This window comes from Strongylocentrotus purpuratus, unplaced genomic scaffold (assembly GCF_000002235.5).
Source record: "Strongylocentrotus purpuratus isolate Spur 01 unplaced genomic scaffold, Spur_5.0 spur5_scaffold_7, whole genome shotgun sequence".
Lineage (NCBI taxonomy): Eukaryota > Metazoa > Echinodermata > Echinoidea > Camarodonta > Strongylocentrotidae > Strongylocentrotus > Strongylocentrotus purpuratus.
Window position 1 is genome coordinate 22,508,752 of NW_022145613.1, and position 26,527 is coordinate 22,535,278.

A 26,527-nucleotide genomic window follows, 5' to 3' on the forward strand; every position below is an offset into this window, starting at 1 on the left:
CGTCCCCATAGGCTCCGGAAGTGGGGGGGGGGGGGGGGCCAAAACACATTTTTGCCTCCCCCCCCCCCCCCTCAAAAAAAAAAAAAAAAAAAAGCAGTAAAGGAGTAAACATGGTTTGTATTTTTAACCCAAAAGAACATAACAATAATAAAAACCTGAATTAAATCACATATACAATTAAATTCAAAGAAAGAAAGTTCACAGGAATTAAATTTCATAAACATTGCGCATGCCACCTATACGGTATTTATCAATGGAGGTCTTTATAGTAGCGAGACGCGCATATCGTTGACATATTGTGCGAAAATGGAAAAGCGTGTCTGTTTTTTTTTGTTATAGGGGTGAGAAGACATGAGCCCCTGAACGCTGGCATACTGATGAGGGGGGGGGGGGAGGGTGTATTTCTTATTCGATACCAGTGATTTGCAAATGTTGCTGTTATAACATGATTTTTCGGTATTTTTTCTCCACTTGTTTGTAAGTCCCTCTTAATGCGTTTGTTGGAAAATAAGAAATTCCCAAATGCGCAGTCGGGCTAAAAATACGCTTATTTAGAAGCCTTTATATCATGGTCTGCAAAGTGGCTGGGCTCGAGCTCCCCCCCCCCTTACTTTTTGAAAATGTATGTTAAAGAGAAAAAGAAAGAGACGGAGAGAAAAAATAAGTGACCTGCCAATGTCACAAATAAGGTATAAAAAATGCTCATCTGACTGTAATTAAATACCTAAAAAAAAAAACGAGCTTCCGGGGTTCTGCCCCCTGGACCCCACTAAAGGCCCTAAGGCGGCCCCTGGATGCTCATCTGACCGTAGTTAAATACTTAAACCTCTGAATTCTGGGGACTCCCCCCCCCCTCCTGGAACACGTCAATGGCTTAAAGAGGGCCACTGGATGGTCATCTAACAGTAACGAAATACCTAAAACCCCTGAGCTTCCGGGGGCTCACGCCCTGGACCCCACGCCAATTTACGCCTTTCCTGATCGTTAATACTACACTTTGAAAAACGTTCCGCAGGACCTGCATGTAACGTGTAAGACTGGTGGTGATATATTTTGGCATATTTTACGTCTGCCCCCCTCCTCCTTCCGAACGTTGTTTCTCATTACGTCACTGCCCCTGGAAGGTTCGCCCCCCCCCCCCCCAATCCCAAACTGCTTCCGGCGTTGCCTGCCCGTCGGTGCCGCGGTGTCCTCTAGCTGGTAGCCTGGTATCTTTATTTTTGTAAAACCTTCTGTTCCCGATTCAAAAGTATAGGCCTACATAGATCCATCACTAATAAAAACACCTAAAGTTGACAAGTTCGGGAAAAGCCCCATGCCCGGGGGGGGGGGGGGGGGGGGGGTACTAAGATTTGTGGTTTGGACGGGGGTGTGCCGCTAAAGCCTACCCATTTTTAAGGATCATTTGGGGGATTTTTCTCTAAGTAAGGCTCATTTTAGAAATTTTCAAAAAACGGACCCATGTTTAGTGATATTTTGTTAAAAATGAGACCCATTTTTAGGGATTTTTTTTAAAAAGTGGCCCTTGCAGTTGTCCTACGTGTTGGATTTTGAAAATGTATGGCATTTTCCCTTGCAGTTGCAGCAGCCCTCTTGCTAATTGGATACCCGTTTGGATGATCCACTCGACTCATACACAGTTGAATAAGACGTTGCGGTGCTGCAAAACGAAAGAGGAAAACAAAATTCGATCTCAACAACTAAATCAAACTCCCGCACTCGACAATAGATTTTCATCCCAATAATTGATGTTATTATGCGAAGAATTACTCAAGCATAAAAGCTCACGTAAGCTCGTCGGATCGTTCATGTAAAATACACCCTAACGTGAATACGATGTCTGGTGGCGCTATAGAATTTCTGACTTGTTATTTACGTTTTACCGAGATTTAGCTAATGGCCTCCCGACGGTAAAAGGTCTGAGAAGGTTGATATATCGCATCTTCATCTTCTTTTTATCGTCTTCTGGTAGTCGTCAGGATTACATTCAGAGAAGGTGTACATATACTCTAAATTCCCGTGAATGTATCATAATTGGACTACATAGTTATTAGGTGAGTTGCAGAAATAGCCCGATATTTGAGATGGATAACGAGTTGTTTGTTTCAGCGCAGCGAGGCGAGCCCTGTGATAGCTTGTTTGTACGCCAGCGCACACGGCCAAGCAAGCATGTAAACTGTGTGTAGATGAATGGGCTAGATCGACAGCTGATAATTTGATGTGTATGATGAGAATAAGCATCAGTGTGGGGTATGGTTGTGGCACAGTGAACTGTTGTTTGTGTGTGGTCTCGTGCCTGCTGGCTAGCTCTGTGTGATCTATTACACACATTCTCCTTAATGACTATGTTGTTGATTACTAATGTGGTATCTTCAAACTATGAAGTTCTATTAAAGTTGTTAGACCTAGAAATGTAGATCTTTTGGCGCTAGTGTAGTTCCGTATCCATTTTTTTAAGCAGTTTTTTTTAGCAGTTTAATATCGATTCTTAGCAAAGGAATTTTATCCCAACTTTTTACTAATTTTAATGATAATCATATACTGCATTTTCCACCTGAATTTGGATCAAATCCAACATCAGGAAACCTCCTTTTATTTAGGGCTTCGATGTCGACGTCGTCACTCAGTACCGTCTCCGCGCTATAGCTCTGCACCTCAAACTGAAGCTATCAGTCTAAAATTATGCAAACTTCGCGTATGCTTTATGGTATTACGCACATGCACGATACCATAAACTATACGAGAAGCTTGCATAATTTTAGACTGATACTGATAACTTCAGTTTGAGTTGCAAAGCTATAGCGCGGAGACGGTACTGAGTGACGACGTCGACATCGAAGCCCTAAATAAAAGGAGGTTTCCTGATGTTGGATTTGATCCAAATTCAGGTGGAAAATGCAGTATATGATTATCATTAAAATTAGTAAAAAGTTGAGCTAAAATTCCTTTGCTAAGAATGCATATGAAACTGCTATAAAAAATGGATACGGAACTACACTAGCGCCGATCTCTTTCTCCAAAGTCGAAGATGGAGTCCACGTTCCACATAGCGGCATAGACTAGGCATTATGATCATTATGATATATGAAAAGCAGATATTCCAAGAAGTGTGTCTGTTGCAGCATTCCATTTACAAAAATGTAGATTATAGATCTATGACTATGAGGCTGTTTACACCGGCAGAGACTCTATGATCATGATGATAAGTTAAAGAGAAGGTTGAGTTCTGGGAAGAGGTGGAAAATAATTTGTGAGCATTACTCAATCTTATCATGCAATTGTGGAAGAACATCAGTTAAAGATAATCTTGAGTTCTGGTAAAAAAAGAAAATGAATTCTTAAAGAATCTAACGAAACTTACACTGAATGTTCAAGATTACAAATAAATGTCATGTGCCAAACAATTTTGGAAGAAAATGTATACTGGCTGAGTAATGAGCATAGAAAGGTAAGGAAATCAGTAGTACCAGCCCCGACAACATGTGTGTTGTCCCATGTACAGCTTTCTGTGTAAGTGATTGTTACTTTACCAAGACTCTGCCAAATTTATGATGATTTTGATGACTCCAGAACCTTGCATTACACACCATTACTTTAATTACATATGATCAACTTTTCTGATCCATTCCACACCTTTTCTTTCACAATGCAATCGCATTACCAGAACTCAAGTTTATCTTTAAGACATGTTCCCTGAAAAGCATGGCTCTTCAAATGCCTTCATATTCTAAATATGCTTGTAACATCGTAAAAATCGGGGGGGGGGGGGGGGGGCGGCTTTTTACGCCACATATTCGTGTAGTCCCATATACATCTTTCTGTGCAAGTGTTTGTAACTTTACCAAGACTTGGCCAAATTTCTTATCATTTTGATGATTCCAGAACCTTGCAATACACACAAATTCTTATATATGCTAGATGATCAACCTTTTCTGGTCGGTTCGACACCGTTTCTTTCACAATGCAATCGCATGACCAGAACTCAACTTCATCTTTAAAGGTGAAGCTGGAAGTCGAGTACCACTGAACTCATGAGGTGCATAGTTGTGTATGATGAAAGAGCAGAATTATATAGTACATATTATTATGGTATGACTGAACTCGTGAGGAGCAGAATTGTTTTTGCAACACCAGATTTAGAGAATGATAAGTCGATGCATCGTTGTTATACAAGTCCACTCCACTGAATAGTTGAGCTGATTAGATAAACAACATCTAAAAAGCCCAAATATACAGCTTGTAACTTGGTCTTGGAAAATGGTGCTCAAACTTATTTTTAATTATTTTGTTTAATGATAAAAAAAACAAGTAAATGGTCGAGCCGGTTCTCCCCCACAATGCATTTTTTGTGACGTACACTGTAGGTCCTCGCAAATCACAACACAGATTTGTAATGTAACCAAATTTAATGCATGCGTCTTTGTGAAGTGCCTCGATACAAACTATTTCAATCACCTGATAAGAATAACAGTATTTCAACAGTCAAATTGCAAACTGTGTTGCTAGGTAGGGCAAGCCATAATGTTTGTCCTTCCTGGCAACAACTAATGTTGGGAGTTAGCAGTTAGGATTCTATTGGTTATTGAAATACTATTATTCTTATCACTAGTTATCAGGTGAATGAAATAGTTTGTATCGAGGCACTTCACAAAGACGTATGCATTAAATTTGGTTACATGTACAGTACATTATGAAAATAGCCTATTGTCAGAATGTATACTGCTGGCACTTTCGTTGTGAGGAGCATACAGTGTACGTCATATCCATGAAGCAATTTAAATGTTTTGCTCAAAATAACCGAAACAAAAGTCACTCATAAATATCACCTGATTGAAGTACATGTACGCCTTTGATAGTATAGTATTAATGACTGCTTTGAGAGAAATAGTTGTTTTATTACGCTCAAGGGAAGGTTAGAATTGTGCTATTCCCCGAGGCTTGCCGAGGGGAATAGCCCAATTCTAACCTTCCCGAAAGCGTATGAAAACAACTATTTCTCGAATATTAAAGCAGTCATTAATACTTTTATATGCCAAAAAAAAATAGACTAAAAAATAAAAAATAAAAAATGATTTACATTTTTGTCGAAGACGGGATTCGAACTCTTGCGTACAACAAGAGATGTATCGAAAAACCAACGCTTAGACCACTCGGCTATCGCGCGACGTTAACATGCTTGGCAGTTTTCTCCAATATATACATTAAAATGGATTGAAAACGGCTCCGCGTGAGGGATGCTTCGCAAAAGCTCCATGAAACGGACCCTTCTTTTACTTTTGCAATGCATATTGGCACGAACTTAGATCAAGATCTATCGGCAGATGTTGTTTTTTTGTTTTTGAGAGTTAATTTTCGTCTTCATGTCAACAATGCAAGATAAAATTGTCGGTAAGATCGATCGAGATTCAATTGTATTGAAATTGCCGACCAATTTTTCGCACACGTATGGTATCCTCCATCGCTCAAACCATTTTTTAACATGTAAACCTATGGGGTAACCATGGAGACTGACCTATTTTTTTAATAACCATGGTTATTAAAAATATTGAAATGTTTTATGCATGGTTACCGGGAATTTTACAGGAACAGTTGAAGTTTATGAATGCAATTCGACCAATCAGATGGCTGGATTTCTTAAGTGAGGTATATAATAATATTTATAACATGCTATAATTTTTTAAATTGGAGTGGACTTGGGCTTTTTTTTATAGTTTTTTTTTTACAACTCTTTGTTATTTCAAGACAGTATTTTGTAATGTGCACAATGGCCCCAAATAAGCTGTTGCAAAGTGCACATTTTTATAAATTAAACTCATGTCAGTCATGAATACAATACAACCCGTTTCACAAAAAATAAGATACAGCCTGTACACTATATTGGTGAGAAATGCATGATTTTGATATTATACTCTATAGGCCACAAAATGTACAAGTAGTTTTCTTCATGATCCATTAGATTTTATCCTGAATTACCAAAAGAGATTATGAGGCTTATTTGTTTTTATTTAAAAAATTATTGAAAACTATTTTGTCATTACTCACAGTTTGTAAACATTTTCAATCAAATAATTGTGTGACATGATTTGTATCAGGGTTATGCTTGAAAATGGAAAATATCTAGAGAAATTAGCTCATGGGTCTGTAATAAATAAACAGACTGTTTCATCTTCAGTGACTTTACTTTGGTAGGGCGATGTATGGATTTACTCGTTAAGGAATTAACACATTATAAGACCAGGTTGGTAATTGGTATGCTTGCCTTGTGCTTTTATATCAACACCAATATTAAGAAGTGTCAGTTCAAACAACTGTGAGACTGAGAACAAGAAATAACTTTAAGGAATTATTTTGATAGTTTCATTTTTCAATTGCCCATACATTAACATAAAGTTGATTTGAGATGATGTTCTAAGATGATATGACTGTAGTTGCCACTCCTCTTGGAGAAGAAACTTTTGTGAAACACTGTGGGCAAGTGGAGTGACATCGTCATGATGTCCTTGATCTTGTACATCTAATATATAATGGTTTATGTGAAACGACCCCCTGTTTGCAGGGATTAACATCTTGCTAAAAGATGTAAATGCTCTGATGGGGTTTATACCAATGACATACATACAGTAGTAGGTCCATGTTTGTACCTCATTCTTTGAATGCACCATATGATCATGGAACCTCCACGTTTTTCTAATAAAAAGTAGAAGTAGCAAGCATACAACGACATGTAGGCTGATATTTTCAGCTGTCTGAATCTATATTATACAAGGCCGTCAATGTTGAAAATCTAGGCAAAATCATTGACTGCGATGCCCTACATGTACATGTACAGTATGTGTGAATAATTTAGACATTAGGGTTTTTTTTTTTTAACTGTAGTTCAGCTAAACCGATGTTTATACTTAGATTAGACTAATAATAGATCCCTGATTTTACTCTAAAATGAAGCTGGAGTTTAATAGCTAGCATCATTCAGGTGTACTTTGAATAGCATCCGGTCGCTGTTTCATAAAACTGGTTTTATATCAATAACAAGTTACATGTACAATAACTGTTATAAAATGAGAGCAATTTTGTCTGCAGAATCGAAGGAGTTTCTAATTTTCTAAAATGACTCTGAAGACAAAAGTTGCATCTTGGGTGAAGCCTAACCCAAAAGCTGTGGATTGGGTGCCACGTACAGTCTTAGAAAATCAGACTTTTTCCACTTTTATAACTGATAAGGGTTTGTGCCTGCATTTTAACTCATGGTCTTCAGGAAATTGGTATTCCATGTACCAGTCTAAGGGAAGTAGAGTTCTCTGTAGTCAACAGGTTTTATTCAATCCTATTTGCATGAATAGTATGGTTCTGAACTTCTGATGTTGAAGGTTGAGAATAGATGAAGTATGATTGTGCTCCTGGTACAGCACAGTCTCTACTAATACGTAATGATTATCCCAGATCGGGTTGGACGATGCGGGTTGGCCATATGATTTTGTCATTTCTCTCTCCATTCAGTCATAGAATTGTTGTGTTCTGACTCAGTAGGGAGTTGCGTGCACACGTCAAGATTCCACTAAATTCAAATTAGCCCTACTTTCTCTTTGGTTTGCCACAAGAAATGATGACTTGTTTTGGCTAGAGAACAGTACATCCTGTTCATACTTTATACCTTTGAATATGTGGACAGTTTGAGTTGAAGTGGATCATGCCATTAGGTATACAGGTGTACAGGGCGTACATGTACATGATTCTTTCTTTGGACATGAACTACATGTACCCTGTACGTGCACCATTTATTTCTATAGGCCTACACTATGATATCATGTACAAATTAAGAACAAACGATGACTTCCAAGACCTTTACCGTAATATTTAACAAACAAAACTTTGCACGAACAGTTCGGTGCATCTTGACTATTTGATTGCCCCACAGTGGTCTCATGTCAAGCTTTGCCTACCAAATTGAAGATGCACTTCGTCAAAGTCTACAAACATAGAGGCCTGAGTACTAATGTACAGTACATGATACAAAAACACACATGTCCTACACAGTGTCCAAAATGAATGTGTAGTTCAACATCTGCATGTACATGTACACTGTAGCTGCATGGCACCGTTTGCATTTCTTTTCAACTAGGTTTTGTTTCTAGCACTGTGCTTGAAGAAAAAAAAAAGGGTTAAATGGACTCCTCATTTTGTAGAACTTTTTATATTCTATAATATTTAGCTTCAATCACATTTTTCCTGTAACAAATGCCCTGATCTACATGTACATACATAGAAACTATACTGTAGCCCCAAGCAAGGTTTGATCCACTAATGTCTAAGAATATAAATTATAGAAACATTGAGAAAGTGAACTAAAGTGCAATTTCCCCATCCATATTGCGTGTAACATTGCCTCATCCAGGCCCACAATGGAAACGGACATTTTTTTATTTGACTGAATTTCCAATGGAAATACGGAGAGCAGATGCAAAATGTTGAGTTGTTTGTGTAAACGCATTCCCAAATGGCATTGAGAGGAAGCTCTTGCTGGGCTTGTTGTTGGAATTGATTATTTCCTGTGCACTGGGTAAGTCTTCACCACACATGCCTCAAACTTGAGCAGTAGCTCCATTTACACTGCAAGTCAAAACCATTGATTTTTCCCAAATTACAAATTACCAACAAAAAAACAAATCAGGAATGTGGGTTTTTGTTTTAAAGGTAAAGACCAGTTTTGGAAACACCCCCCTCTCAAAAAAATGAAATGGAAGCTCTATATTACCAATCATGTGAAAGAATATGTTTTTACTAATATGTGATGATACAAATTTTGCTGAGAAACCACCTACATGTACTAATTAATATATTTGGTAATTTTTTATATCTATTTGGACCTGATAGATATTGTTTAGGTGTCGCGCACATGTCACATAGTCCCATATACATCTTTTTGTGTACAGTCAAGTGGTTGTAACTTTACCAAGACTGGGCCAAATTTCTTATCATTTTGATGATTCCAGAACCTTGCAGTACATATTAATGCTTAACATGTACCTTTTCTGATCGATTCCACAACGTCACTTTCACAATGCATGACCATAACTGGTCTTTATCTTTAATGCTGGCAAAAATGTCACCATCTTTTGCAACTGGTATAACTGCTCGCTCTCGAAACAATTGTGAATGATTTTGGTTTTTGGTCACGTGATTATCGTCGCTTCTGTGCTCACTCATGGAGGGTAGTCTCAAGTGGCATACAAAATTAATGTATGCACACACCTCCAAGAAAAATCCCTAGAATAATCAACGGTTTCTAATGGGTTTTTCTAGTGGTGTACATGAAAATGGCAGTAAAAAAGCTGATGGTTTTTCCAAATTGTTTTTGGGTTGTGTCAGTGAGCCTAATATGTAACTAGTCTCTGCAAACAGACCTTGTTTACACATTGGATAGACATCTAGGCTTGAAACAGAACTGTACTGAAAGGTGATGCAGTATTGGTCTCAAGGTTGATTATGTTTAAACTTTAAACTCAATTGAATGATTCAGTGAAAATGTTTTTTCTTGGTCTAAAACATAATGTAGTTTCTGTGAAGTAAATAAAATATATATTTGCATTTAATCCCATTTTCCCAGCTCTAGACTATCAAAAGTCTGAAATGAAGTGCCTATTAGCCTGTTCAGACTTGCATAGACATTTATATGAATCAGCTTCAAAATAATTATTGTAGCAATAGGGGTGTACCCACTGGACAACAACATTGTTTAAAAAAAAGATGTTGTATAAAGAAACTAATTTTGAAGAAGGTCAGGTAATTGACATACAGCTGGCCAATCATCAGTGCATGTGCAGGATAAATCCCATCTACATGTACAGTGTTGGTATACAATTTTCGCACCATACAACGTTCAGACTAGGGCTTGACCCTACATGTATTTCTTTTCAATGTAAAGATTTTGTTTGTAATGATGCTCAAATGTATGCGTTTCGTTCTATGTTTTCCTATGTATACAGCGTTTCTTTGTACAATGTTCAGACTACCGGTAGTAGAAAACTAATTTACTTACTGAACAGCTATACGACTTTCGAATTTCAGTAGTATGAATGTGTGGTATAGAGAAAACCCAATCTTTAGGGGAGGGAGGGGGGGGGGGGTTGGGGTGTTCCACAAGGGACTGTACTAGGAACAGTTTTCCATACACATCTGTGGTCTGTGATTTCACTTCATGAATTGTCGACTTCTCATCAAAGGTAATACATTTACAAAAATCCAGGTAAATGCCTGTTGTCACTGGACATAAAAAGATCATTGTAAATGTGCCTGGGGTTTACCCTTATTGACTTACATGTAGTTCTAATTAGAACCCACATGTACTGTACGAGGTTCAGTTTGAGTTAACGGAAGCTCTGACTGACTTACAAAATATTTTACATATTACATTTACATTAAAGAATAAAGACTCAACAGTCGACTGTAGCTACAAGAGAAATGTGTTGCTTGTAAACATGTTTACAAACCTTTAATGTAGAGTACAGTGTATGGGGTCTGAAGTTCAACTCTAACTGTGAGAGAGTTCCCCTAGGGTACTCTCAGGTGAATGTCAAGCTAGTTATGGAGTGAAGTCACACTGCTTGAGATCTGGTGGGTGAGGAAAAACACATCAAAATGCATTCTCAAAATACAGTTGATACTTTGTTTTCTCCCATCTCCTGTTTTATTTAGTATAAATTGACTGTATACATGTACCTTCAAATATTAAAGCTTAGAAATTGTTTCCTATTTTATTTTCTGAAAACGAAAAGGAGGGGGTCCATTTGATATTTTCTGTGGAGGCTAATATAGAAATGCTAATGATGGGTCAACTTTCAACACAAATGTTGATGCTTGAAAATCTTTCATTGAAAACAAGGTGATATTTTTCATCTCAATTCCATTGTCTAGATGTCCCCAGCTTGTTATTTCTTATACTTACTGAACAAAATTAATTGAAAAATTGGAAAATGGGGTGGGGTGAAAAAGAAAAGGAACATGGAACAAGAATCTGGAAAAATAATTTGTTGTTCGGCCTGATATCATTGTCTCGAACCTTGACTGGATTTGCATAACAAGATGTTTAAAGTCTACATTACATTGATTGAACCATCTTATCCTTCCGCAGTGAAGCGTATATGTATAGAATGATGACATCAACGAGTCCAAATTTAATGTGTGTTCTTTTTAATGTAAGCCAGTTTGACATCTTTAAGTTTTGAGAAGTTGGCAAGTTTGGAGAACCTGAAATTTAATCATTTCCTCATGCTACTAGCAACATTAATTTTGTTGTTGATTTGATTTTTTATTTGTTTGATTTTCTTTTGCAGTTTTACAAATATATAACAAACAAAACATTGCAAATTCACATTTCACAATAATGTAGAATAAAGTAAGGCTGGCTGTAACTAATCAAAAACATCAAACAGGAGGGTTGACAAAGTTAAGCAAAGCTTGATAGCATGACTACCCTCAATGGATACATTATAATACAAATATGGAGGAAAAAATATTGGTAAAAGCGGAAAGAGAGAGAGAAAAAAATAAAAATAAAAGAAAGAGGGGGTGTACATCGAGGTTTACAGATGTATGTGGTAGTTGGATTTCAATTTAATATACTGTATGAAGATAAAAAAGAAGATGCACGTTTCTACTCATTCTTCTAATTCTCTGTCTGTAAACAGTTCAAATCGCGGCCGCCGTTTTTATTGTTGAAAGTATCGATTCAATTTCGATATCAATAGTGCATCGAACAGATATATCGTTCATGTGTCAGTAAAATAAATTGTCTGACCGCATTTGGCTCTTAACCAATCAGATTGCAGGGATTTCCGAACCCATTCTATAAACAGGCCGATCTGTAGGCCTAAATGACATGTACATGTACAGTGTACATGATAATGCTTCATGTAGATGTTATGAATAATGAAAAGCTTACCCAGCTGTTCTCTCTGTTGGCTACTGTAGGCCTAAGTTAGCCTACCTACATGTACATATACAGGTAGTCAAAGTTATTTGTTTTGGTTTATTTCCAGTCTACATGTAAATCAGTATTAAAAGGTTAAAACCTTCAAGCTGAACTTGTGTGGTATGATTTAACCATGAGAAGGCATAGTTGTATTTGATAATAAATGTCCTGACATCGGTGAGCTCTATGACACGGGAAATGTGATCTAGAGTGCCAACTCAGGCCAGGTTTAATTCTATAATGATGGTCAATCTGTGCTAAAAGATCGGCAGATAGATCTGGTTACGCCTCTATCTTGATGCATATACATGAACATGTACACGTACATGTAGGTCACCAAATCAAATTGAATTTTCTCAAACTAGTGGTGATCATGTGCTCCTGAAACTCTTAATAAGGAGGCCTGCATGTTCGATATACACTGCATGTTCATGTAGGGTATATTTTGATAATTGTGGCCCCCTTTATCTTTTTATTTATTGCTGTATTAATTAATTACTAATTCACATAGTTAAAACTAAATGAATGATTTTTTTTCTGATTTCGATAGGAGGAAGAGCTCTACATGTACATGTAAATGTTATGTACTGTACAAAACAACCATCATTTATAATGAATTTTAAGTTTTCAAATACAAAGGGGGGTGTGGGGGGGGGGGGACAATTAATCCAGTCTCCCCTACCTCTCCCTCCTATGTCTCCAAGACAGAACACCACAGGAGTGGGTTGAGTTAGTGGACAACTTTCTGTTCCCACTGATGAACTGACTGTAACGACTCCAGAGTCTGGCTCTGGCGCTGTGCTAGACAGCCAATAATACAGTATAAATGTATAATACCACGGAGGTACTGTACTTCCTTGATATTACTTGTACTGTACATGTACTAAACATGAATGTAAATATTTTTAGGTCTTCATGTAAGACCCGTAACAATACCAGAATGTGTCTAGGTAGTACAGACTGTAATCGTTATTGTTTCTTTCATGCAGTACTGTACATCACTGCTGGAGAACACATGTAGGCCTTCAACATTATCCATAATACTCCATGTACTGTACATGTACATGTACTGTGCATTTGTGTAGACCCACAATCAGACTCAAAGTGACCCTATGAACCTTATGAACTTGGGTTATCTCTCTCACATGGGTTTGCCTGCCTGCCTGTCTGCAGACAGAACGTAGCTAGCTCAGAGCTAGGCTAAGATATGGGGCTTGAAAACGAGATGTTGACATGTTTGGCTGGTCAACCAGATGATGATTTTCCCAGTAGAGTGAGTGTGTGTGGCAAAGTTCTTTTCCCTAGATGCTCTGACAGTTCCACCCATATATGCTGTAACTAGTCCCTTTATAGACTATAAATCTAAATTCTACACATAGGGGTATATAGTGACACAATGTGTATGAGGGGTAGGGCAAGAATGCTGAGAGAAAGAGAGAGAAAGAGAGAAAGAAAGAAAGAAAGAAAGAGGGAAGGAAGGAAACATCCCACCCTCACTCTATTGTCTCGTTAATTGGCATTTAAAGCACCTAATATTTGCTTCTATTATGGTATAGAAAAATACTTTATTTAAAAGAGGAAGTCACTTCAATTTTACATTAGGTTTGATGAAAGCAGAAAAAAACCTAGATCAGCACAGAACCCCCTCCCCCAATCCCCATTGCCCCTGTGCCCTTTTAATGGCTGGATCCATGCTACATGTACATGTACACCACTATCTAGGCCAACATTTACCGGTACCATGTTTAACTGTTACCTAATGGACAACTTTCAAAATTGTGTAGGTTCTAAATTTACTGGATGCACCGTTCAGGTAAACAGAATTGTCTGAATCTTATTTTATTCAGTGTATGATATACATGTAATACTTTTTTGTTGCATGTAAATGGAATCCAAGTTATCTTTTTAACTGGAAAACTTAATCTTGCATTTAATAATAATAATAATTACAGTGCTTATATAGCGCCTAACACTTACTTTGTCAGAAGTCTCTAAGCGCTCTACAATAATGCAGCATAATTACCCTGGCTTTAGCAGTGCAGCTGTTACGCGCGCTGCATTTCAAGGAATAAATTCCTACCAGGTACCCATTTACTTCACCTGGGTGGAGTGTGGCAAATGTAGATCAATGTCTTGCCAAAGGACATTAGTGCAGCGGCGGGACTCGAACCGCGGACCTTGTGATCGGCAGTCCGGAGACGTATCCACTCGACCACAACACCTCTTTACAGCAGAAATTGTATCTGCATTGTTTTCCTAGCTTAGATGAAGCCATGGGGAACTGTTGAAGAATCCGAACATAACTGAAAGAAGAGCTGGAGAAAAGGACACATAAAAGAAGTCAGAATTACAACAAATAGACAAACAAACAAATAGAAATTAGAGGAATATCAGGGATTTTTTTTGTTTTACTTTTTGCAGTTTTACAATATTACTGGTACATGTTCTTGTTTCTATCTAAAAAATGCCTTCAGAGTTAGACTAAGAATTCCAAGTTGACCTGCATATCATCGGCTGACAAATGAGCCATGGCTCAATGAAATTATGATAAAATAATATTATCCATGCTCTAAGGTTGTGAATAAGAACCACTCTTCAGGAGATGTTTATTGTGATGTTATTAAAATTGATTAGAAATTATTTTCAAATCATGTACATGTACAGGTACATGTACATATTGTATTATGTTTTCTTAGTTTGAGAGCAAATAAAAGCTGCATTTACTGTACACTGCAAGCAAAAAAATCATTGATTTTTCTATTATACGTTCCAGTGTTTCTTCAAAAGTTGCTATTCAAAATTGCAACTACCCTAACATGACAGAATACCCACCTCTGGATTTGTTTTTGTTTTGTTAATGCAAGGAGAAATTCCACCATTTTTTTGCTGTGTAAATGCTCTCTCTCAAGCATTGATGACTGCTGTGACTTAAAACTTTGGAGAACAAAAAGGACAATTAGTTGTCTTGCTGTATAAACACTACCTGCTCGGTTTACGTGGAATCGGATAATAAATTCCGATCGCTGATCAATAAAAATGATCAGAAAAAAATCAGCTGATTTTTTTTTTTTTTTTTTTTTTTTTTATGCCAAAATTTTCCAAGTTTTTTGCTATCAAATGTGAAAAAAACATGCATAGCTAGGAATATTTTGTCATTTAGAGTTGTTATAGACCATGTTTGTTGATATTAAGAACCTTTTCATGACTTTAAAATTAATAATATTGGTCTAAGAGAAGAGGCGAAACATGCGAGCCACCAGCTTGGATTATAATTTTGGCACATTTTTTGTGCATTGTCTCTTTTGCATTAAATGTTATAACATTACAAAAATGGCCCATTAATAATGACAAATAACCCTAAAGCTGCTTCTCCTCTTGTAAACGGGTGCTTTTTAGATCTTTTCATATAAATCGAGAAAAACAAGTTTGAAGAAATTCTACTGTACATCGTGAAATGTTTCTACAAACAAAGGAAAACTTTCTGGAAATTTCATTCTCTAATAAGCACATCTCTGGGAGCCAACATGATATTTGCTCTTGTGTCGGATGACTACACGTTGCTTGATATTCCATTTTCTTTCATTGCTTGTCGCTCTGCTACAATGTATATATTCCAAAAAATTGTTTGAATTTTTTTCCCTGTCATAATACCTGAACTCAGGATTAACTGTGAGCTCTCTTACGAACAACCTTTTAAAACTTGGGATTAAATATTCATGAAATGCAGTTCTAGTGTGAGGAGAGATATATGTAGGATTCATGAGCATGAGCGAGAAGCTCCACATGAACAGATACAACTGTACATGTAGGCTATTAAAATGTTCACCTCTCTATTCAAAATGTGTGGGAAGCGATCAGGTTTATGCTAAATCTGTCCTTTATACAATATAAATGCTGGGTGAAAAGAAGAAACAAATAAGTGAAGATCTGTGGATTTTTTCAAAAGCCAAGGCTCAACCATGGCAATGTACTGTGAATCATGTTCATCTAAACCCAAATAGGGTTCAGGCCCGTTTTAGTCCTCGGCAATTGCTACTTTTGTTCCACACCGCACATCATGCTTCAAACTTGCACTTGCATCTGCGATGTTCATTATTTCCTTTGGTTGCACATAAGGTAATGGCATGCTTTCTCATATTTTCCCACCATCCTGTTTAATATTCAAGCATACAAGACATCCACCAGGAGAAGTCTCAACCTGCTTCAGATTGTACAGATATTGTTGATATTACCGAGAATCAACTTCTGGTCCAGACTTAGTCTGGAATCAACCCTCCTCCTAGTGGGTTGAGAAGTCTGCACAAATGCGTGGAATGAGTCCAAACTCAGTCCTCCTTTATCCCTAACGCATCAGTCACACCTTCACGTATTTGGCTTTTCTGTTGTAAAGCAATTCTTGATAGCAAGAAATTAGAATAAATGTTTTAACGGCTTGCCAAAAATATGCAGCAATACGCAAGCCAAATACGCAAAGGTGTGACTGAGGCATAAACTAAGCTAACTTAAGCCAAGCATACACTCGAATATGCTCAAATGCTTAGCTAAAATATTTGCGAACTCCCTGGTATATAAAATGAAAATTGCTGAGGGTATGTAACCAATGACCAGCAAATGTCCAATATATGCCTAGCGTGCTGAGGCCTGGCACGTGACATGTCTCAGCTGACCCACATTTCACCAAGAAACCTTGGGCAAACAACAAGTCCAGATGGGTAGGACGAAAAGCAGACAAGAAAAGGTACACCCACATGCAAAACATGCATGTAGTAAACATAGCGTATTGATAGTGTATTGACGAGTACATAATTGATACACATTCAAGATTTTGAACATGTCCAAAATTAAAAATCAACCCAAGCGTACATTTGCGAACACCTACGAACAGCTAACGATTACAACGTACATATACATGTACATTGTATATCAAATGTGTTACTACAGTAATTGAGTAATTGTTATGAATTAATAGCAACTTACGCGAACTTACACCCAAATTTCTAAAAACATTGGCTCTATTACAGTATTAATGACTGCTTTGAGAGAAATAGTTGTTTTTATACACTCTCTGGAAGGTTACAATTGTGCTATAATAGCACAATTGTAACCTTCCCGAGAGCGTATAAAAACAATTATATACCTCACTTAAAAATCCAGCCATCTGATTGGTCGAAATTGCATTCATAAACTTTAACTATTCCTGTAAAATTCCCGGTAAAATTCCAAACCCATGTAATAGTTCTAAAAAATAGTTCTAAAATCCCAGTAACCATGGTTACTGGGAAAATAGTTCAGTCTTGGTGAAATACCCATAGGTTTACATGTTACAAAATGGTTTGAGCGATTGCGGATACCGTACGTGTGCGAAGAATTGGTCGGTAATTTCAATACAATTGAATCTAGATCGATCTTACCGACAATTTTATCTTGCATTGTTGACATGAAGACGAAAATAAACTTCCAAAAACAACATCTGCCGATAGATCTTGATCTAAGTTCGTGCCAATGCATTGCAAAAGTAAAAGAAGGGCCCGTTTAATGGAGCTGCCGCGAAGCATTCAGCACGCGAAGCCGTTTTCAATCCATTTTAATGTATATATCAGAGAAAACTGCTAAGTATGGTATCAGTGCGCGATGGCCGAGCGGTCTAAGGCGGTGATTTTAATTACATCATCATTATACGCAAGAGATCAAATCCCATCTTCGACAAAAAAAAAATTATTTTTTATGTTTTTATTTTTTAGTCTACTCTCAAAGATGCCCTCATAAAAAACAACCGTGCAGATAAACTAGATAAAGACCAAGGTGGTGTCATAAGTTGACTCTTTTTTTTTTTGGCACGCCTCGGGCAATAGCACAATTCTAACCTTCCCTTTAGCGTATAAAAACAACTATTTCTCTCAAAGCAGTCATTAATACTATACTATTTCTCGAATATTAAAGCTGTCATTAATACTTCTACATGTACATGTATGCCAAAAAAAAAAGAGTCAACTTATGACACCACCTTGGCCTTTCTCTAGTTTATCTGCACAGTTGTTTTTTTATGAGTGTATCTTTGAGAGTAGACTAGATCTAGATTCTAGTCTAAGCAAGATATTTTTATAATTTTGGGGGTGAGCCGGCCCTGTGGGGAATATGGAGAAAAACCTGCGCTTTCATATGACACCTTACCTATTGAGTATCACCTTCAGGATCACGAGCAATATTAGTTTGAATCTCTGGTAATTAAAACATCGACCAACTTAGCATGAGTGCGCAATGGCCAATGCATAGGGATGTGTGCAATCTCTACTGGAAGGATTTTAGCACTAGGCCTACTACTAGAATCTAGGCCTACTAGATTTATTTTGAAAAAAAATTATACAGAATTTCACGTACCCTTTTTGGTGTTCTTGCTGTCAGCAAGTTTTGCATTTGATCATCATCAAGAATTTGAAATCTTGGGAGAATTTCTTCAGCCATTTTTGCCTTGTTTGGAATTCAGTACGATCGAGAATGCTGTATTAAAAATACCGACCAATTCTTTGCACACGTACGGTATCCTCGATCGCTCAAACCAGTTTTTAACATGTGAACCTATGGGTATTTCACCAAGACTGAACTATTTTCCCGGTAACTGGAATTTTACCGGGAATTTTACCATGACTGCAATTCCGACCAGATGGCTGGATTTATTAAGTGAGGTATATAAACTGTAATATGTGGCATGGGCTTTTTATGGTACCGGTATAATATATGTTCTATTATTTGTGTCTAGTAGTTTTTAATAGTGCATTGCACTTTTTATGAAGCAGGTGCATTCATTTTAATTTTTGGGTGTCCCTATTGCAGATTCCATGATATTATCAAGAAGAGAAGGTAAAACCATGGAAGTGAGACAGGCCTTGTTATTCCTTGCATGTGATTACACAAGACGTATGTGTAATATTTGTGTACATGTCTGTATTGCCCTACTGTACAGTTTTTGTAAAGTGTTGCCTGTTTTCAATCCACATAAGTGATTGTATTGATCTACATGAGCCCACACCTATTCCACAATTCCTTCCCTAGCTAGCACCATAGACGTGATGGTACGTCTATGCTAGCACGCAGCCAGCAGATATGTTCTCACAGGACCGTCGTAGTTTGAAGTTGAGTTTGCAAAACCTCAAAGTTAAAATAATGATCCACTAAAAACAATGACAACAGGGTTCACACGGCACATAACTTTGAGTGAGGACCTCTGCACCCCTCCTGCTCGTAGTCATTATGCTTAAACATGAAGATCTATTGTTGTTTATAACTTCAAGTAAAACCATGAGTGTGTCTACACAGTCCCTACATGTAAGTACTGTACAAGTTAATGTTGTCACAAACCAGACTGCCATGTGAACCTAACTTGAGCTGCATGCCTAGATTTGTTGTTTACCATCTTGAGCTTACCGCAATCCCCAGTGGCCTACTTAACAAGGCTATTTACATATATTACATTTAATTGCTATCTGCTCGACATCAGGTTATTAGCACTTTAACTGCTTTGTGGAAATTAAGGAGATGTTATTGATTGAGCTGCCTGCCTGGCCACATACATGTAATAGCTGGCCAGGCCGCCATTTGGCCACTTAAGGTCATTTAGAGATGGGGCTACTGCAGGGCTTGTTTAATACTCGACATAGGAGTTGACAGAATGAATTCACTTAAAGAAATGGAAAGGTGTCAAAGCTAGGAAAGACAAAGGGAGCTGATTTGTAATTTGAAGTGGGCATTTGTTTTTGTAGACAATTTTTGTGAAATACATTACTATAAAAGTAGAGCTACATTTGCTGCTCGCCAGTCTCTTTTGGATGTGAAATTGCTAAAAAGGTTAATGATATTGGAAGATGTACATTATAAGAGCTAATGCTGTGCACAACAGTGCAATGAGGTACCCGAGTACACTCCCAGGCTTACAAGCGAATACTCAAATATTCGGACGCCATGTTTTTTTTATAATTTTTTTGATTTTTTTATAATTTTTTTGAATTTTTTTGAATTTTTTTGAATTTTTTGATTTTTTGGATTTTTTTTTGGTTTGCCACCACCATACCATTGGTGCAGTATCCCAGTATCACCGAAAACGCATGCAATTTTACTTCGAGTTGCAGTTGAAAGTGACGATTTAATAATAATAATAACAGTAAACAAAGCTGTTTAAAAAACCAAAGATGGCAGAATAATTCATTGTCCTCCCGAGTCCAAACAGAAATCTGGACATTTGGTCCCAGTTTCTGAGTAGTGAGTTTGACAGTGCTTGAGTTGGGAAACATTTTTACCGACGGTATAATGCCATCGGCCGCCGCTCTCCCTGGCACGGGGTGCCTGGACAGTTTTTTTTTTTTTTTTTTTTTTTTTTGCGGCCGAATATTCGGGTACGAGAAATCGTACCCAAGTAGTTGTCAACCGTGCGGGTACTCCAGCATTCGACTACCCGTCGCAGCCTTAATAAGAGCATCATTTATTATTGTCTGTGCTGAATATGCATCCATCAATAAACATGTAGGAACTTTTCTTCCTACAGTGTACATGATATGTCACTTGTCTTTGATTTTTATAGACAGATGCCAGAATTTACAAAGGAGGTTTTATCAACAAACCTTGGTTTTCGTACGTGATATGACGCGTTTGTACGCGTTATTTTACAAACCTGGTTTGTAAAGAACAAAAGGAGGTTTGGCGAAACAAAAGGAGGTTTGTCGACAAACCTCCTTTGTGAATTCGGGCCATTGTGTTTGAGTGCATATCAGCATTTCAGAGTTGGAGATTTGGAGATCAAATTTTTTCTGGCCCTAGAGACAATCGCCACTGGCATCCCTGATTTGTGAAATGAGCAAAGTTCCTTTTGCAATATCATGTACGTGTAATGCTGTTTTGTCCAAGAGGAGGTCCTTGCCAGCACTACAGGAAGATCTGATAGACACACTGGGCTGAAATGAAACCATGTACATTCAAATAGAATCTGAATTGATACCAAATAAGACCAAAACATTCAGGCCAATGGCAGCCTGAAATCAAGAAGGCTTCCCCATCTCCTCAACCTGATGAGAGAGATGAGGGAAAGCAAAATGGTAACCTCTTTTTGGTTTTATTACCGCGGTATCCTGCATTCTTCTTGCACACGGATGGAATACTTCTCTTTCAAGGCATCAGTTACATCAGCTATGTTAAGGATGATAAAAGAAAAGAAAGAAAGGGAAAAAAAAGCTTTTCTCTTTCATTTAAAGAGAAGGGTTGGTGAAAGTGATTTCATAGATATTTCTCATTTCTTGTATTCCTACATTGTATGTCAAAGAATACTTCATTTTAAGCCAGTTTACCTAGGCTTTTGATATTTCATAATTTGGAAAATTGGTACTGGGCATTTCTTTGTAAAATTGGGGGAAAACAGGCAAATGAATACAATAGATTAAACCATAACAAGCAGTTGGATATATTTTGTATTGATATTTGTTTTTATTCACCATAGCTGTTGCTTCTTTGATTCACGTTTAGCACTCTACAATGTTTGTTGTGCTTGTGATTGGAAATCGCCAAGTGCTACAATGTAGAAGCTTTTATTCATCTGAGTCTGACCTAGCTCTGCCATCCAAACTTTCCTGGTTTTGATTGAACTCACGCAGTACTCTTAATATTAGTGTTGTTATTTTGTAAAGAGAATATTGGTTAGTACATGACTTTTCAGTTCACCCCCTAGCTATCTGTATACTGTTTGTTGGGTTTACATGTATATGTCTTGGTCCCCTAGAGGGAGATGGTTTATACTGTTACCAGGATGATGCACTTAGTGAGATTGCATTTGAAGCTTGTCTCCATCTTTCTCACACTTATTTATTTTCTTTCTTTCTGGCACAAAAATAGTATCAAGCACTTAGCGAAAAACCTCAGTGGGTACCCATGGATGGGCTCAGAACTACTCCATCTTAACAGAGTAAACAGAGAGAAAGAAAAAGAAGAACAGAAATGTCTTGGATGGATGTAAGCTGTAAAAATGTTAGAGAAAAGGAATGAAATTGAGAGAGAGAGAGAGAGAGGAGGAGAAAAGGAAGAGGGGGAGGGATTGATTGCAATTTTGCAAACATAATCCCCCTATTGATATCAGAAAATTAGAAGAACAAGAGGTAGAGAGAGAGAGAGAGAGAGAGAGAGAGGGGGGGGGGGGGAGGGGGGAGGGGAGAGAAAAAAGAGGGGGTGGGAAAATCGATCTGACAATTGATCTGAAAATATGAGAACTGTAAACATAATAAATTTTAATGGCAATCCACCAAATGTAGTATTAAAGTGCATTTGTATGAAAGAAGAAGAAGATGATTGAACAGAATGCTGAAAGTTTTGAAAAATCGGATGGATAACTACATGTATGAATGTTTGAAATATGAGATCACTATTAGTCTATGCGAATCTCAAATTGGCATTTTGATCAGTGCAATATAATGTGATCTCGGCTAATTTTCCAGCTTATCGTGTACAAAATATTTCATTAGGTGCCTCTGCCCTCCTCTCCTTGAGGCCCTTCTCAAAATATATTATTGAGAAAAAACCCTACTGAGTCCTTCTGATTTGAAATAACTTTTAGTCATTTTGCATGTTGGAACAAATGGGAAAGTTGTCTCCCTTTATAAAGACGATTCAGCCAATTTGTGGGGCCAATACCTACATGTTAATGTATAGCGACTACAACTTAAAAGATTTCATTATTTTTTCGTAATTTCTAATTTCATTCAACTGGTCACGAGTCTACCTCCCTAATTTTTCTGCTTTCCTATAGAGTAGTTTGCTATCATAGTTGGATTTCTCTTAAATAAATGATTTCAAAAGTAAGTGACATACTGTGGCATACACCCTCTGTAGAGGTGGGTTTTTCTGGGTATACTCGTCTTTTCTGTTCTTTAGACATGTTTCAAGGCTTTAGCATTAGTGTATACATGTAAATTATAAATGTGACACATGCGCATATGGCCCACTTTTCAGACATCCAGTATACTCGATAAGTCTGGTAACTGTGCTTCTGAGAAACGGTTACATTGTGATAGGGGTTGCTTTTCAGGTCTAGTCTGGGTATACGATACCCTACTTTCGGGGCCTCTAGTAAAAAACAAACTCTTTGATTTAAATGATTTGGTCAAATTGTTAATTAGTTTGCTTAGATACTTCGAAATGTCATGTTTTCCTACATTACCTGAACAAGGTTACCTTAAACTTCACTTTGAAGTGAAGCATGAAAATTGACTCAAGTTCAGTGGGTTCACAACCCCTACATAAAATGCCTCACCCAATATTCTTGATGCCATTTTCTCATACCAAGTATTAAAGAATGTGGTGGCCAAGAGGAAGCAAATAGCTCTTGACTTTGTTATCTGAGTTTTTCTGAATTACATTATGCATTTAGAATGACCTCACATAATTATCTCTTTCTTTAATTCTCTTGGAGGCCAATTATCAAAAATTGTGGTGGCCAGAGTAAGCAAATAGTTTTTGACTTTTTTATCTGTGTTTTTCTGAATTACATTATGCATTTAGAATACTTATGCTTGTATGACCTCACGTTATTATCTCTTTCTCTAACTCTCTTGTAGGCCAAGTATTAAAGAATGTGGTGGCCAGAGTAAGCAAATAGTTTTTGACATTATTATCTGTGTTTTTCCGAATTACATTATGCATTTATAATACTTATGCTTGTATGACCTCACATAATTATCTCTTTCTTTAACTCTCTTGTCCCTCGGAGGCTCGTACATAGTTATAATTCCTTCTGTTTATTTGTTTTTTCTTACAGACCAAGTGCGTTGATTGCCATCTAGACAAGATGTGAACACACTCTCAAGGTGGATGTATTTCTGGCGGATCCTTCATCTTCAGCGGCTGGCAAAACAACAATATCTTCTGTATTCTAGCAGAGCTGTTATTTAAGGACTCTTAGGAATCACGTAGGGACGAGGGAGGCTTAGTGGACATCCTTTCTGCTCTCTTTCTCTCTGGCCAGAGGATCAGCAGCTAAGATAAGAGATGTCATCACAGAAGGAAAACGTCCCCATTCCATGTGGAGTTGAACTGTCCATAGGGGATATTGAGAAATCTGGTTATCTGCGCAAGCTTAAGGTAAGATTTGATTTAGTCCGTAGTTGATGGGGGGGGGGGGGCTGACTTTTGTATAATACATTGTAAGAAATGTGTTGTTAGACTCCAGAAATGCATTGTATGTATTGTAATTGTTACAATTTGGGGTTAGTTTTGTTGTATTTGTACAACAGAACTAATATAGAGAATTTTAGATTACAGTACATGTTGAACATGTATTCAGCATACTTTTCATTATGTAGCCCGTAGGTTCTATCATAAAAGCATTGCATTGCTGTTATTTACATATATGTACATGTACATGTAGGGCAATGAACTCATACAGCATGAACTTAAATATAATACATTTGACCTTAAGATGAACTCTGAGTACACTACATGTAGGTTTAACAAAGCTTGACCTACACTGTAAAAGTGTACTGTGAAGTGTAACATTGAAGCAATAGGCCTAGCCAAACCAACATTTAGAAAAGGTTTTCTAAAGTCAGGTTTTTTAAATTCCTGGTAAATGTGCCCGAAGTGGGTAGAGTTTGTGCAAAAATCATGCCTGTCCAATCATAGGTCTACAAGGTAAGTGCCTCAGTCACTCACTCATTACATATGTTTAATCATCTGTTGACAAAAAACATTGAGCGCCGATATTCATCTTCACCGTAATCCTGTCTGTATCAAGTGATATCTAGCTTGATGACTGGGTATAATTAGGACTGTATAAAAGCAAGGCCAAAACTTTTCTCCTAAATTGCCCCGAAATAGACTGGTTTACTGAGGTATTCAAATTTATGGATGTTTGTATCCTGGGGACCTAGTGACAAATTATTTCATTAACCTGTCATTGATGAATGAAATACAATACTAGGAATCCAGTCTGCATACATTACTTGTTGATATGTTGGGCAAGCATGAGGCAAGATGTAAGGTTGTCCATTTTTTGTAAATATGCATAAAGTTTGAATTTGTTAGTAAACTAGTCTATTCTATAATGTTTGTATTTAATAAATAACTATTAGATGTTTATGAGTGAGATTGATTCTTTTTTTATAATTTAACCCACTCTAGCGTGGATGTGCAATCTTCATCGGATACAAACTGAATAGGCCTAATATTCAAGAATCTTAGACACAAGTTTAATCACTGAATACACCTGTCAGTTTGTGATATGAAGCTGCATACAGTACTACACATCTACATGTATAGTATCTATTCTTGGCTGTGAATTACATTTACAAGAGTTTCATCATTCATGTAGATTAGATTCTGCTCATCACACTGCGCTGTATACTATGTCAATACATGTGGTGTACGTATACTCTAGTAGGGTATCTGGAAGCAGGAACTTTGGGGCAAATATTTATCATACATGCTCTGCATTTGAAATTCTTGTTTGGGTATCCAGCAAAATTAGATTTGTCAAAATTTACTAGACCTATATTTGCAATTACTGCTGAAATCAAATCAGACTTTTGTCTTCTTCACGGATGGAAGTGGAAGGCCTGCATGTATATGTGCCCCTCTCACTTTCTTCGGTCCTTTTATGGTGTTATTTTTCAATACTGAGATATACAATTAATGAATTTTAAAATCTAAAATGTCCATAGGACAATGCTTTGTGGTACGTAATTTGTCTTATGCAAGGGATGCATAAAAGAAAAAAAGAACAGTTTACATTATAGCTGCATGTACATGTGTATATATCCACCTGACTGAAATAACCCCAGAATTCCAAAGTTCTCTCAGCAGACACTTTTTTGTTCTTCTGTTATAAAGACATGCTGCAGGAAGTACCAATTCTGTAGAATCACCTTTTCCCTTGTTATTGTTATCATTTTTAATCCACCCTGCACACTGTAAACAAGATTTATATCCCCCCTCCGAAAAAAAAAAACAACAAACTTTCAAGTACTAGTAGATTTTGAATTCAGAATAAACCTCACACTGGGAAAAAACAGATTGGAAAAACGGCTAAATTTAGTTTGTTTTTAACACTCTTATACTCGAACAGGATTTTTCTGTTCAGGACACCGAAGGTTTCACTTTTTTATCATTTGTCATGGCATTCACATGTATTGTGTACATTTGTATGTAGTCCCATATACATGTACGGTAAACATTTCTGTGTGCTGTGCATCTGACTTTTAAGATTGAGTCAATTATCTATCTTTTAATGGTTCCAAACCTCATAGTTTTAATACACACATTCGTTGTACATGTAATTATACATGTACATACATTGTACATGTACAACCTTTCCCTTAATTGCCACCAGACAGCTTTTTTTTCCTCACACCACCGTGATTGCAGTCCTTGCAAAACCAGAACTCAATTTAATCATTCACACTTCTGGAGATGCAAGGAGTAAAGACCTCTCTCTTCTTTCTGTTTAATGTTGATGTTTTCCTCTTTCAATCTGATGGTACACTAATGAACAGGATTTATCACAGTGTCTGTGTCGTCTGCTGAGATTGTCTG

At 37.2% G+C, this 26,527-nt stretch overlaps 1 protein-coding gene across 5 annotated transcripts in view; it reads left to right on the plus strand.

Annotated features, from left to right (window-relative positions):
• Positions 1-1,867: 1,867 nt before the first annotated feature.
• Positions 1,868-26,527, plus strand: part of LOC100890677 (insulin receptor substrate 1) — a 73,310-nt gene continuing 48,650 nt past the window's right edge. For all 5 annotated transcript variants that reach the window (XM_030974696.1, XM_030974695.1, XM_030974700.1 and 2 more), the window contains exons 1-2: positions 1,868-2,054; positions 23,757-24,079. In XM_030974696.1, coding sequence (XP_030830556.1) covers positions 23,987-24,079 — 93 coding nt within the window. In that variant the 5' untranslated portion in view covers positions 1,868-2,054; positions 23,757-23,986. The remainder of the gene's footprint in view (positions 2,055-23,756; positions 24,080-26,527) is intronic.